The sequence below is a fragment of the Haematobia irritans genome, chromosome 2 (genome assembly GCF_050003625.1).
Source record: "Haematobia irritans isolate KBUSLIRL chromosome 2, ASM5000362v1, whole genome shotgun sequence".
Classification (NCBI taxonomy): domain Eukaryota; kingdom Metazoa; phylum Arthropoda; class Insecta; order Diptera; family Muscidae; genus Haematobia; species Haematobia irritans.
Genome location: NC_134398.1, coordinates 100,706,241 through 100,722,310, shown reverse-complemented (window position 1 = coordinate 100,722,310; position 16,070 = coordinate 100,706,241). Strand labels below are relative to the sequence as shown.

Below are 16,070 nucleotides of genomic sequence, written 5' to 3'. Positions count from 1 at the left end.
CCCCACAAATCTCCAAGTTAAATTAAAATTCCCCACAAAAATCCCCAATAATTTTTTTCAAGTTTTTATGAAAAAAATATTGAAATAGCTTCGTTAATAATTTAATGTAGTATATGTATAAAATGTTTGTCATACCAGCTTGCAAGCAGTTCAATATTTCGAAGCAAAAATTTCCACAAAAGACGAAACCCGAAGACTTGTGGTCGTCTTCCATATGTTCGAAAAATTAAAATATGGACGTTCGGTCATCATGTATTGGAAACTTGACTTGAGTGGTAAATAAATATGAAGGTGGACGATCTTCATCATTTCTATATTTATGGGATATTATCCAAATTAATGATGAACACTGACGAGAGGGCAACATTTATGCCTGAGTCCTCACGAAATGATTTCAGAATTTTAGAAAAATGTCTTAATTAAGTGAGTAATATTATAAATTAGCGTTTGGTTATTTACAGTCAACCGCATTACATTTTGTGAACAATCATCACAAATTACCAAAAGTATTTATTATTGTTATTATAAGTTAGTCATTATAACTCACCGCAATGTAATGCAACGTGTAATGACAGTTTTACTACCGGTAATGCAAATTGTAATGAGATGTGGTTATCTAGTTTATGCTGGTTATCTCTAATTAAGAGTGTAGTCATATTTTTGATTCATTATTTTAAATGGTTTACTTTCGTTCATTAATTTAATTCGGGTTTGAATCATATGATTGAAATAAAGAGTATTTAACTAATCTAAGTTTGTGACTACAAAATTTAATATCTGATCCATATTTTGCATGTCCTGTTTTCACAGATTACTATAGCGCACTATACTTGGACTAATTATTAAATACCAATAAAATCATCATACTATTTGCTGCTGTAAGAGGACAATTAAAAAGGGTTTAAAATGTGGTATGACACGAACTATGGTCATCAGAGCGATTCGAGCGCCGGATTGCATCCCTATTTTGAAGATAATCCATGTGTGAAGCCGATGACTACCTCTACAACAAATACAGCGTCATTATATAAGAATCATACAAGTCTACACGACAGCATGGGTACACTTTCAACAATGAACTTACCATACAATCGGTATTATAATATTGACGTCGCCCGTAGTCGCTCGAGTAGTAGAGCGACAGACTATGGTGATACAAACATCTACTATGATAATTATCTTATGGAACCTCGACCTCACACGGCAATGCAAATGCAATCAACTATGAGTTATGGAGAATTTGGGCATAACGAGAGCACTAAAAGCGCATCATATAACGACAGAATATCAAATGCAACAACAATAACATACGAACAAAAATTGCAAGATCTACAGAAACGACGGCAATCAATTATTCTTGCAATGACTACGGCTTCTGTCATTGCAAGCGGTGAAACGCGCATACCACAACATCTCGTAAAGAAGCCGGAATTATCAACAAAATCATCCGCAACAGCGACAAGTGGGACAGAGTATTATTCTATAACGAAACATTCAAACCTATTTGATGTTTCATCGTACGATTACAACAGTAGTGGTTATTCCTTAAACAGCAATGCCGATTCAAATTATGATCTTAAATCTCGTTCCTACGCAAATGCGAAAGCTAATGTTGCAGAAGTACCATCTGTACCAATTGCTGCTCCCACATCTCTTTTGTTATCTTCATCTTCCCCAATTATATCATCTGATAATTTAAAATATTGTGACATATCGACAACAGAGACATCGGCATTAGATACTAATATCTCATTGTATGGAATGTCAAAAACATCAAAAAAATTACCCATTACACCGCTAACTACTACGAGGGTAAAAAGTAAACAATTGCCCCAGTCTCCTATAACAGTGCAAAAATCGTCAACGATAGGTCTAGTATCGAATTCTCAACATTTAATGGATTTGAAAAATGACGAATTGATGCCCAATACAACTGCATCAAAATCAACGCCCTCGTATCTACCATTTAGTCAGACTAATGCGCCCTCGTCGTCATTTTGTTTAAACAAGTTTACATCAACAAACATCACAACTGCTCTCCCGAGTAATAATGTTTCAGCAGATAATGTGGTGGATAATAGCGAGCGCCTTGTGTTTAACACCAACTATAGGGGAAATTACGATAATAATTTTAATCAAAACAACAATTTTTATGACAATGCAGGTGGCAACTACTACGAAAAGATTTCCGATGATTCTATACCAAATTATGAAAAGACTAATGTGGAGGAGATAGAAGTCGATGAATACGTGGAAGATGCGGTATTGATGTATACATCACCACCAATACAACCCATTCGCGATGATCAAACTCATGATGTCATTACTTCAGAAATTTCATCAGAAAAGTCTATTTTGCCAGACACTATTAAATTTGATTCTGTGAATAAACTCTCGCCAACTTTGGAAAAATCAGTTAACGAAGTATCTTCCGTTGAGTCAGCATCATGTAATAAATATTCATCTTTAATTGACATTAGTTCCAAATTATACTTGAGTCCAACTCAGTCCGATGCAATATTAACTGATTCCTTGACAATATCCACATCAAATTTCATAGATGCAATCGACTTTAAAGGCACAAAGAACAGCGACAACAGTAAATCTACTGACATTTCTGTTCCTAGCTCAGCATATCATAACATAGATTACTTAGGATTTTCTCCTTTACCATTGTCGACAATAACGTTTCCAGATGTAACATCTTCCGAAGCACAACCGAAATCCTTAGATGTTCTTAAAACCACATATAGTAAACCATTCTACGAAAAGACATATGACGACTCCAAGAAAAATTGTTTCAGAATATCAGAACATAGCCGTAGCCCTAGTAATGTAGATCTCGCCTCATACACATGTACGTCCACAACAAATGTAAGCCTTACAACGATATCAGTATCATCACCATTGAAGTACAACACCTTATCGTCAACAACATATAATAAACCCATTACCACAACTGTTAAAGAGGCGGAAAGTGAACCTTGGGAGGCTACATCTTATTTAAAATTGTATAGTGACAAATTTGAAGACTATTTATTACAAACAACAAATAATTATGTTTCGTCAGCGACAGATTCATCGAAATATCCTTACACGGATTCATCATTTTCCTTAACTTGTTCTCTGACGAAATGCTCACCTTCACTAACAAAAGCGGATAACAGTGAAGAAAATACTATTATCCAAAGCGATAAAGTGAAATCTTTAAATGATGAACCTAAGGAATCTGCTACATCCTTTTTCTCTAGTAATATATCTTGCGCAGTCTCACCGACGGAAAGCGAAAAATCAAAGAATTGTTCATCTGTCTCTCCAATCACAGTTTTAGAGACAACAGCTCCTGAGACAAAGGAATTGCCCGCTTATATAACAGATTTCCTTTTGTCTAGTTCGCTAAATGATACAAATGATTATTTTAATACTTACAAAATAACAGATACAGATTCTTTATCGACAGTGGAATTTAGCGATAGTATGAAGTTGTTTGCTGATACCTCCGAGGGCAGTGGATATATTACGTCATTTTCCACAGATATTAAATCGGTGGACAGTACGCTAACACCAGCCGAAAGTGAGATATTGCCAAATACGGAAACAACAAAATCAGAAAACGTTGATGTTAAAAACGACGTTAGTTTCCCAATTACATCATACGCAACGGAATCTATTTTACCAAAAGTTGACTTTGATGATAGCTTTTACAACAGTTTCAACGTTGATCTCACTTCATTGATATCAGATACTTCATCCACTGCTACAACGACATGTAGCACTACTAATGCACCTACAAAATTAGACTGTATTACCGATACAACATCTACTTGTATTACGGCAGCACCAATTGTCCCAACATATTCAGCAACAATATGTGACGATGATAATACAAAAAAAAATGTATATACCACTAGTATTATTGGAAGTAGTGAGTCTCCGATAAGTGGATATTACAAACCACCGAACGTTAGTAGCACAGCAAAATCAACTGCTCCAACACCTGTAAGTAAAGCATCAAATATGTTCGGTGGCATTTCACAAAGTCTAAAGGGTGGTCTAGAGGGAGTATTAGATGACTCCCAACAGTCTACATTTTCTAAGAAGGGTTTTGGTTTTGGGTTGGCTTCCAAATTAGTGCCAAATATGGGCAGTTTGATAGCAGCTGCTACCAAATCAACACCTGCAACATCAACTCCAGGGAACAAAAGCAACAATACAACAACTTCAATGGAGAATCCGAATGAAGATTCGTACAAACCACCACAAAGTGACGATGCCAACCAAACATGTTCAACAACCGCAGTTTCATCTGAACCAGTAGTTTATTACTCAACAGTAGCTTTAACAGCGGATTCATCGCGCACCGATGAAATGCACAACAACAATTTTTCTAACGGTTGCATTGTCAATAATAACTACAGCGAAACAGATAATGCATTTAATGGGTCTTCAACTATTAATACAGTAGTTGAACGAATTGATATAGACGTAAACTATACTACTCAAACCCCGTCGGAATATTGTCAAGTTACAAATAGTTATGATTATATGCAGGACGACATGGGCTTTAAACAAGATATAAATGTGGGGACCACTACTGGAAATGTCGAAAATGTATTTTCCTCCCATACTTGCACCAATAGTTACGCTGATATGAATGAATATAGTTATGTGACCGCAGCGGGAAATTTGACTAGCGGAGCTAAATATGTAACAAGTTCAACTACTAGAACAGGAAACACCTGTGCAATTGCTACGAGTGCTACTGTTTCCGTAGCCAGTACTAAAACCACTTCGAGTTCTTTGTTGCCGTCCCTATCGAGTATTACGTCGCATGTATCTAAACCAGCAGCGACAACAACAGCATCAAAACCTGGAAGCGGCGGTGGCGGAATGTTTGGCTCATTTTTTGGAAAGGCGGCTGTAGCTATGCAGACAGCTACTCAAGTTCTCAATCAAGGGGCTTCTATAGCTAGTACAAAAGTACAAAAAAATGTGCAAGCCAATTTATCTTTGCAGGAAGTGGAAACAAAAGATGACGCTCAAAATATTAATCAACTGCAGCAAAATCAAATATATTCGTCTTCTACAACAACATATTCATCTTCACCAATGACTGTTGCAAATGATAATAGCTATAAAAATGGTCTTACACCACAGAACGAAGGTATAGCTACATCACAACATTATAGAGACGTTGTCGAGCACGATGATAGTCCCTATTCCAATGGTAATCAAAACCAAAAACATTTTAATCAGCAAGTTAAATTATTGCCGACTGTGCCAACAGCTGGATCGACTGGCAAAAAACTGCCCATCATCAATGGTAAATCGGGAATATTAATTAAACAACCTGCAGAGATTTACGATAATAATGAAGGTATTCATAGCAAATCTCTCCAGTTAAAACGGACACCGAGTTACGATATCGATAATGGACAGGATGATTACTATTTAGATGCCCAGCATGCAGCACAATCGTCGGCAATACCAATGTCTAAAAATGCATATTTTGAACACACTAATGGTGGTTATGATTACCAAGATGATTATTTTGAAGCAGACGATGAATATAAAAACGTGGAAAACAAAGAGCTTCAAGGAAATAATTTGAAAATCCGTAGAAATGAAGTTTCGAAATTTGCTCAGAATAATCAAATGCCACCGTTAACATATGTAGAAGAACTTACGGAATATCATCGAAATCTTTCAAATGACAACAGCGAAGACTACGTTGACGATTTATGCAATAGCGACGGTAGTGGCATCTATGAGGAAAGTTCAAATGAAAGTGCAAAGAGTTCTATCAACAACCAAGTGAATATGTCAATGAAGACAACCATTGCAGACAATCAACAGTGCAATGACTCGGAACAAATTGCTTTGAACGAACAATCTTATGGACGTCAACATATGAAGAAGCAGGACAGTATTATATTAGAGGAAGATGAAGAAGATGAAATTTCATCAATTGGTTTACACGACACAGTGGAGTCACCTTCAAAGTCTCTTAGTCGTAAATCCAGTAATGTCATCATAGATGACGATGAGTTTCCAATGAACGATACTCAAGTTGCTATGAGAAACCTTTCTGGCAAGAAGAAACTAATGCGTGGTGAAACTGAGGAAGTTGTCAGCGGCCATATGCAAATGTCGAAGCGAAAACCGGAAATAACCGCAATTAAACGTTGGCACTGGGCTTATAACAAGATAATTATGCAACTCAACAACGGAGGAGGATCAGGTTCTGCCGGGATGCGAGTTAACGGTCACCCTGGCGATAATCCATTTTATAGCAATATTGACAGTATGCCAGATATTAGACCTCGTCGAAAATCTATACCTTTGGTCTCCGAAATTACGATGGCAGCTATAAAGAGAAATGCTGGACTCACCTCAGCTGTGCCAAGAGCCACTCTTAATGATGAGGAATTGAAAATGCACGTATATAAAAAAGCACTACAAGCTTTAATATATCCAATTTCGTCAACAACTCCACACAACTTCGTTCTTTGGACGGCCACATCTCCAACTTATTGCTATGAATGTGAAGGGCTACTTTGGGGTATAGCTCGGCAAGGAGTCCGATGTACGGAATGCGGTGTGAAATGCCATGAAAAGTGTAAAGATCTTTTAAATGCAGATTGTTTGCAAAGAGCAGCAGAAAAAAGCTCTAAACATGGCGCTGAAGATAAAGCACATTCTATAATAACTGCCATGAAGGAGCGCATGAAGCAACGGGAAGAAGAAAAACCAGAAATATTCGAACTTATACGAGCTGTTTTCAATATTGAAGAAAAAAATCATACAGGCCATATGAAAGCAATGAAACAAAGTGTTTTAGATGGAACTAGTAAATGGTCCGCCAAAATAGCCATAACAGTGATATGTGCACAAGGCTTAATAGCGAAGGATAAAAGCGGTACCAGTGATCCATATGTGACCGTGCAAGTCAGTAAAGTAAAAAAACGCACACGAACAATGCCACAAGAATTAAATCCAGTTTGGAATGAAAAATTCCATTTTGAGTGTCACAATTCATCTGACCGTATTAAGGTCCGTGTTTGGGATGAAGACAATGACCTCAAATCAAAATTGAGACAAAAACTTACTCGTGAGTCCGATGATTTCCTCGGTCAAACAATCATTGAAGTCCGTACTTTGTCTGGTGAAATGGACGTGTGGTATAATTTAGAAAAACGCACTGACAAATCCGCAGTTTCCGGAGCTATTCGTCTGCACATATCAGTTGAAATAAAAGGCGAGGAAAAAGTTGCTCCTTATCATGTGCAGTATACATGTTTACACGAAAATCTTTTCCATTATCTATGTGAAGAAAATAGTGGAATGGTCAAATTGCCACAACAAAAAGGAGATGACGCTTGGAAATTATATTTCGATGAAATTCCAGAAGAAATTGTTGACGAATTTGCTATGCGTTATGGCATAGAAAATATTTATCAAGCTATGACACACTTTCATTGCCTATCTGCAAAATATTTGTGTCCTGGCGTACCCGCAGTTATGAGTACCCTATTAGCCAATATTAATGCATACTATGCTCACACAACCGCATCCTCAGCCGTATCTGCAAGCGATCGTTTTGCCGCTAGCAATTTTGGTAAAGAAAAGTTTGTCAAACTGCTTGATCAATTGCACAATTCCTTGCGTATAGATTTATCCATGTACCGTAATAACTTTCCTGCATCTAGTCAGGAAAAATTGATGGATTTAAAATCAACCGTCGATTTACTTACCAGCATTACATTCTTTCGAATGAAAGTTCAAGAGCTCTCGAGTCCACCACGAGCAAGCACAGTCGTTAAAGATTGCGTTAAAGCTTGTCTTAGATCCACTTACCAATTTCTTTTCGAAAATTGTTACGAACTGTATAGCAGGGAATTTCAGGTGGATCCAAACGAGGCCAAGCGCGAATCTGACGACCATGGACCTAAGTTAGATAGCGTTGATTTTTGGCATAAATTAATAGCATTAATAGTTTCAGTGATTGATGAAGATAAGAACAGTTATGGTACTGTCCTTAATCAATTCCCACAAGAATTAAACATTGGCCAGTTATCAGCGGCTACAATGTGGAGCTTGTTTGCCGTTGATATGAAGTATGCTTTAGAAGAACACGAGCAACATCGATTATGTAAATCTTCATCATACATGAATTTGCATTTTCGGGTGAAATGGTTATACAGCAACTATGTAAAAGAGGTACCCCCACACAAAGGCGCAGTTCCAGAATACCCAGCTTGGTTTGAACCATTCGTTATGCAGTGGCTTAATGAGAATGATGATGTATCATTGGAGTACCTTCATGGGGCATTTAACCGCGATAAAAAGGATGGATTTCAACGAAGTAGTGAACATTCTCTTTTTTCAAATTCGGTAGTTGATGTATTTACACAACTAACACAATGCTTCGATGTTGTTAGCAAGCTCGAGTGTCCAGATCCTGAAATATGGAAACGATACATGAGACGCTTTGCTAAAACTATCGTAAAAGTGTTAATTGCTTATGCTGATATTGTTAAAAAAGAATTTCCAGAACACACAAAAGATGAACGCATTGCTTGCATTTTAATGAACAATATTCAACAACTGCGGGTTCAATTGGAAAAAATGTTCGAATCAATGGGAGGCGATAAACTTGAAGAAGACGCCGCAAATATTCTCAAAGAATTACAGCAAAATTTGAACTCTGCCCTCGATGATTTAGCGTCCCAATTTGCAGATAGTCTTGAACCACGCATTACACAGTCTTTGAGAGAACTTGGAGATTTATTACTCGCTGTGAAAGGAAGTTCTGTTGCTGGGGAAAAAATAAACAGTAATGTCGTAGCCGTGGAGGCTGACGAAGTTCTACGGCCATTAATGGATCTTTTAGATGGGTCCCTGACCCTTTATGCACAGTCATGCGAGAAGACCGTACTCAAACGGCTTTTGAAAGAACTGTGGAAAATAGTGATGCGGACATTGGAGAAAACCATTGTGTTGCCACCGATGACGGATAAATCAATGATGTTCAAACATTTAACTGACAATGCGAAAAATCTCGCTTCCAATGCAAAAATTGAAGATATGGGGCGGCTGTTTAAGTCACATATGGCTGGAAAACAAGACGTAAAAAGTGCTTTGAGTGGTGTCATGGATATCTCCAAAGAAGTCGAAAAAAATTTGTCACCTAAACAATGTGCAGTCCTAGATGTGGCCTTAGATACTATCAAACAGTATTTCCATGCAGGCGGAAATGGACTAAAGAAAACGTTTCTTGAAAAATCTCCGGAGCTACAAAGTTTGCGATACGCATTGAGTCTTTATACACAAATGACGGACACACTAATTAAAACTTTTATCTCATGCCAAATTTTAGATCCAGATCCAGATATGCAAGAAGAAAGTGTTGGCGAAATTTCTGTACAAATTGATTTGTACTCTCACCCTGGCACTGGGGAATTCAAAGTTAATGTCAAAGTTGTAGCTGCAAATGATTTAAAATGGCAAATACCATCGGGAATGTTTCGTCCTTTTGTTGAAATAAATTTAATTGGTCCAAATTTACAAGATAAAAAACGAAAATTTGCAACTAAGTCGAAGTCGAATAATTGGTCCCCGAAATACAACGAATCATTTAATTTTACAATTGGTACCGAGGAACAACTAGATTTTTTCGAATTACACATATGTGTCAAAGATTATTGCTTCGCAAGAGATGACCGCTTAGTTGGTGTTGCAGTTATACCGCTTAAAGATATATTGGAAAAAGGTTCCCTGTCTTGTTGGTTGCCATTGCAAAGACGAATTCATATGGATGAAACTGGTTGGACCATTCTACGTATATTATCTCAACGTAATAATGACGAAGTCGCCAAAGAATTTGTAAAATTAAAATCTGAAATTAGGCAAGAACCAACGGCAGGCACCTAAGAAAGTAATCCAAAATATATGTTTCAGAATATATGCAAACAAACGGGAAATATCATTTAATCTATATCTTACATTTGTTAATTGTAAAAAAATAATTTAAAATCTTTAAATTTAAAAACAACGTTCACCTTAATTGATATTGTTTAAGCTCTCTTAATAGAACATTCCATTAAATTAATGCATTGTATATAAGAGAAGAAACAAAGTATGTAATTTATTTAATGTATCTAATAAGAGTTTGTCGTATTCATAGTTAAATAAATCACAGTTTTCATTATTTAAATTGACTTTTTCAATTAAGGCGAGATTTTTCTTTATTTAGTTTTAGGTTTGAGTCGATTTTTTGTTATGGAAATTTAGAAAGAGGTTAATTTGAGATGAACATGTATCCGTAATAAACAGGATAAGTATCTAGCCTTAAGTGAAGGAGCATCATTGGCGTAGCTAAGGGTTCTGAAAGGGGGAGGGAAAGTCACAAGCGGCAGTATCATGTGTGCAAATATGGAGTGTTTTTCGATAGATTACTAATAGAGCAATTGCTTTTGGACATGTGTTGTTTGTTTGAATAAATGATAACACACGTTTAATAAGGTTTACTCTAATACTATTAAATAGATTACTACAGTATGAACTTATGCAATCGAAGTATATAATGCGAATGATGCGATTATATGAAAAATAATATATGGTATGATAAGTACCCGTAATGAAACGGTAACGAATGCAAATATGAGTTATGTTAGTAACAGATACTAGTTGCATTGTATCTGTAACTGAAAACATAGAATAAAAAGTAGGATTGTCATTAGGGCTGTCACCCGAAAAAATTTGAGCTAAAGGATAAGGTCCTCCTTTGAACAATGAATTCACGTGCATTAGCGTAGCTAGACAATTTCCCTAGGGGGGGCTATAGCTCCCCATAGCTAAAAATTAATAGACTGAACTTATAGGTCCAACTAATGTTTTATTTTATAAAAACGAATAAAACACAAGTAAGTAAAGTCTAAAGGCGGGCGGGGCCGACTATATTACGAGGGCAGTTCGGAAACTTCTTAGCCTAGCACAAAAAGCGCGGTATAAACAGAAAAAAGTTAAGTGTTTTGGAAACTTCCATCTCTGTTATGAACACATGTTAAATTTTGTTTCGATCTGGCAACTCCTTCATATAGAAACAGGTGTTCAAAAAAGACGCATCCGCAATTTTTTTACAATGGAAAATTTAGAAATGCGTGCTGTCGTTAAATATTTACATAAAAAAGGTTTATCGGGACAAGAAATTCTTTATGATATGGTGAATGTGTTAGCTGAAAGTGCTCCTTCATATGCAACAGTAAAAAATTGTGTTGATGAATTTAAACGTGAATTTAAACGTCCAAAAACAGCAACAACAACAGAAATTGTAGCCAAAGTGCATGATATGGTATTAAATGATCGACGAATAAAAGTGCGTGAAATTGCTAATATCATGGGCTTCCCAAATGATCGAGTCCATTTAATTTTGCATGAATAACTACAGATGTAAAAGCTTTCTGTAAGATGGGATCCGAATTTGTTAACAATCGATCAAAAACGCATAAGAATGAACATTTTTTTAAGCGTCATAACTGTTGATGAGACATGGATCCACCACTATACTCCAGAGACAAAAAAACAATCCAAACAATGGACTGAAGCTGGAGGAAGTGGCCAAAGAAGGCAAAAACAATTCAATCGGCAGGTAAGGTTATGTCAACGGTTTTTTGGGACTTGAAAGGTATTTTATTGATTGACTATCTGCAAAAGGGTACAACAATAAATTCTGAGTACTATTGTTATGTCTCCACAAATAAAGATAATACACGCGCTTTATGATTTGTATTATACATTGTACTTTTATTTAAGAATAACATCAAGCTAAAGCCATGTAGCAACTATGAATCTAAAACGGAGACTAAAAACTTATGTGTATGTAGCAATATGCTGAACATAGAGCAATGTAGAATGAAGGAAGAATAACATAGAATACTAGAGTTGCCATAAAATATATGAAATACCACAATCTCCCACGCTTAATATCGTACATGGTCTGAAAAATACGCTGGAGGCCTTCGATTTCGTCCCGAGCGCCTTGGAGTACCTACTGGATTCATAACTCTCCCATCAAGACTAGATTCGTCCGGTAAATCAGGCTGGGACATTTGGCGCTGTACTCTAACTTCCTCGATGGAAGGACTGGGCTTATCTCTGTGGTCCAAAACTGTTTCCATTACGGTGTCGCTAGCTACCTTGGATTTGATTCACATGCCTCTTCAATTTGTATCCGTTGTCCATTTGAACTTGATAATGCAATCGTCCAAATTTTTTTAATAATATGACCAAATCTCCAAGTAGTTTTATTTCCGCTATACCACAGTACCTGGACCCTATATCCCACGCTCAATTGCCTTGATGGTACCACCTTTTTAGAGCGACTTGAGTCGGCAATTTGGGGTCGCATAGCATCTAAAGATATCCTTATATCTCTTCCTAAATATAGCTGAGCTGGCGTCTTACCATTTGCCATCGGAGTAGCTCTATAACGGCACAATATTTGTCGCACCTTTAGTCCTAAGTCTGTGTTTTCATCCTGCATAGCTTTCAATTTCCTCTTTAGAGTTTGCACGTACCTCTCTGCTAACCCATTTGTAGCTGGATGTCCTGGAGCTATAAATTTCTGAACTATGCCGTTTCTAGCGCAATAACTGTGGAACGTGCTACTCTGAAAATTTTTTGCATTGTCAGACACAATTACTTGCGGCAATCCGTGGGTTGCAAATATCTCATTTAATAAAATTATGGTTTTCTCAGACGTTGGCCCATTCTTAATAACACGGACTTCCGGTCATTTCGATTTGGCATCCACAAGCACGAAGAAATGATGATTTTGAAATGGTCCAGCATAATCTATGTGCACTCGTTGAAAATTTTCAGATGGTTCCTCCCAGTGATGTATTGGTGCTTTTGGCGGGATTCTTTGAACGTCAGCGCAGTTCTTACACGAATTCACCATTTGCTCAATATGATCATCAATTCCCTTCCAAAAACAATATTTCCGAGCTAACTGCTTCATTTTTACGATTCCGACGTGTGTCCGGTGCAAATCCTTCAAAACTTCGTTTTGCAATTTCAATGGGATAACAACGCGGTTTCCTCTGAAGATTATGCCCGCATGGATTGAGTAACTTGGATCACAATTGCTTCCATTTATCAAGTCGGCCTTCAACGCCAAAATATCTGGATCATTTTCTGTTTCTTTCGCTGTAGACATAGCAGTAACTGCAAACGTTGATATTTCATTTATTACCTGGTCTTGAATTGCGTTTACCTCCTCATCCAAAAAATGGTTGAACTTTGTATTTCCCGTCCATGGGGCCCTCGACAAACAATCCACGTTAACAATTTTATCCGACTTTTTGTGTTGAATTTGGTAATTGAAGTTTTGCAGAAACGATGCCTATCTCAGAAGTCTCGCTGATGTCATCGCCGGGGTTTTGGAATTCTGATTGAAGATCCTTCTTGGCCATCCATGATGTGTGACAGCACAGCCGCTATGCCAACTGGGCTAGCATCACACGCTAAGGTTAACGGTAACGATTCGTTGTAAGGGGCTAAAACTCTATCAGCCACTATTTCTTGCTTTAACATTTCAAACGAGCGATCACATTCCGCCGACCATTTAAATGTTTGCCCTTCTGTAACAGTTGACGCAACGGATACGTAATTGTTGATACTTGAGGAATGAACCTGGAGTAATAAGTAATCATGCCTAAAAATCTACGGATATCATTAACATTTGCAGGTTTTGGCATGTTAATTATGGCTTCGACTCTGCTCCTACACTTTAAAATTTTGTTGTGACTGACCACGTAGCCTAAATATTTAATTTCCGTCTTGAAATATTCGCATTTATCTTTATTAATGTGTAATTGATACATTTTAATCGATCCAAACATTTTATAAGACGACATTCACATTCTTTGAACGTGGACCCATGAATTATTATTATACCTTCTTCTTCTAAATTTTACAGCTTCTTTTCCACCTTTTCACGAAGAGCATACGGGACTTGCCTCTCTCTAACAAAAACTGGTTTTGCATCTTTTTGAAGCTTCAGACTACATATTACATCGGGAATCCTCGAATAAATTTCGGAGTAATTTTCTACGATGTTTTCTACGGACTTTACAATAAATTTAGGTTCATTCTCATTTGCCTTACTACGTTCCTGTCAATATCGAATAAGTTGATGTTTAAATGGCGGATCCATACTCTCCCTAGTAATGGAGAGTGTTTCGATGCCACTACATATAATTGTTCCTTAGAAATTTTATTTTTATATTTAACATTAACATCTACCACTCCAAGGGGAACAAAAACATCACCCGTATAAGCGCGAAATGCTATTGTAGATTTCCTAACAGGATTATCAATCTTCAATTCTTCAAAATCTCTTTGTGGAATTAGTGTAAATCCCGCACCGGAGTCGACTTCGAATATTTGTTCTTTTCCCTCAATAAAGACAGTGGTATAAAATTTGCGGCAATCTTCGCCTGGCACAATAAATAAATATCAACAATTTGGTTGATGCCCAAAAAATCGTCATTTCGTCATTATCGTCATCGATGGCATTTGTTGTCATTTTCTTTTTGATTCTGTCTTGAATGCAGACTTTTTGAACGTGTCCACTCTTTTTACAAATTCGACACTTCAAATTGTTTCGGTTAACTTTGCATTCATCCGCCAAGTGATTGTTTCGACCGCATTTTAGGCACAAACCTTCTAACCCCAATTCTTTGTAATCGATTCTCTTTGATTTTTCTGCTCTGCTGCTGGTGTCGGGTCGTATTTGATCCCGGTTTGAATATGACTGCCGCAACTGCAGTATGTCTGAAGCTGACGTACTTGTCATCGCTTTGCTGTCGAGCTTCGCTGCCTCTATAACTTTTGCTTTTTGTACGATTTCTGCAAAGGTTGCTTCTGGAGTTTGTAACAATTGTTCTCTTATACGTATGCCTCTGATAAACTGAGAGCGAAGGAAAATGTCTGCCACAGATTTCTTACACTGGCAAATAAAACCACATTTGACCGACATTTTCTTTAATACAGCAATAAAATCGTTGATCGTTTGACCTTCATTTCGCACCTCGCACAGAAATTTATGTTGTTCCACAAGTGTATTTGTTTTTGGGCAGAAATGGCCATTTAGTATTTCAACAATTTCATCATATTTTAGCTCGTTTATGCATCGTGGCGCAGCTAAGGTGGTAAGAAGCGAGTACGTTGTAGATCCAATATATTGCAATAGCAGTTTAGCGCACATATCCTTATCATTGAGAACACCCTTGATTTGAAAATGGAAGTGAAGGCGTTCAATATACGTATTAAAACTTTCACATTTTGGATCAAACGAATCAAACTTATTGATAATACTAACGCTGGTGGTAGCTGTCGATTGACTCTTCAATGCCGTGGTAATTTCTGACATTGCCTTGAGTAATGAAGATAATTGATTTGCGTCCATTTTGCTTAACTTTGCTTTATATGTTCGCCGATGGTTATAATACTAGATTTTTTTCTGCTTTATTCTCGTCGCCAAGCTATTTGTTATGTCTCCACAAATAAAGATAATACACGCGCTTTATGATTTGTATTATACATTGTACTTTTAATTAAGAAGAACATCAAGCTAAAGCCATGTAGCAACTACACAGAAAAAAAAGTGCCTCGTAAATTTAAGAAGATTTTTACAATAATTTATTACAAGAATTTTCCAGAATTTTAGTTCATTTTTCGTATTTTCAACGAAAATTAACTACTCGAAAGGAAATTTTACAAATTCTTAGTAGCAATCGTTTAGTTCATGGCCTACAAAATACGATGGAAATTTCCTTAAAAAATTTATTAACTGCTAGTTAAAAATTCGTTTGTCATGGTATAAAACTACTTGTGAAATGTAAAGTACTTTCTAAATAATAAGTGCAATTTACTATAAGATTTTTTTGTATGAGAAAATATTTTTTACGAAAAATGAACTTGAAAGTGGATAGCAATTTCTTACTGACAATTCCTATAGTTAATAAATGTTGGTAAAAAATTACCCATTGGAATATTTTTAGTTC

The 16,070-nt window shown here is 36.6% G+C and overlaps 2 protein-coding genes across 3 annotated transcripts in view; one reads left to right on the top strand and one right to left on the bottom strand.

Annotated features, from left to right (window-relative positions):
• Positions 1–10,216, top strand: part of LOC142225875 (uncharacterized) — a 57,376-nt gene extending 47,160 nt beyond the window's left edge. For both annotated transcript variants that reach the window (XM_075295724.1, XM_075295725.1), the window contains exon 3: positions 811–10,216. In XM_075295724.1, coding sequence (XP_075151839.1) covers positions 907–9,933 — 9,027 coding nt within the window. In that variant the 5' untranslated portion in view covers positions 811–906 and the 3' untranslated portion in view covers positions 9,934–10,216. The remainder of the gene's footprint in view (positions 1–810) is intronic.
• A 3,759-nt stretch (positions 10,217–13,975) lies between these two features.
• Positions 13,976–15,472, bottom strand: LOC142224866 (uncharacterized). The gene is made up of 3 exons (XM_075294641.1): positions 14,728–15,472; positions 14,221–14,501; positions 13,976–14,176 (listed from the first exon to the last, which is right to left on the bottom strand). Exons 1-3 carry the CDS (start codon positions 15,470–15,472, stop codon positions 13,976–13,978), a joined length of 1,227 nt encoding a protein of 408 aa, XP_075150756.1.
• Between the last annotated feature and the right edge of the window lie 598 nt (positions 15,473–16,070).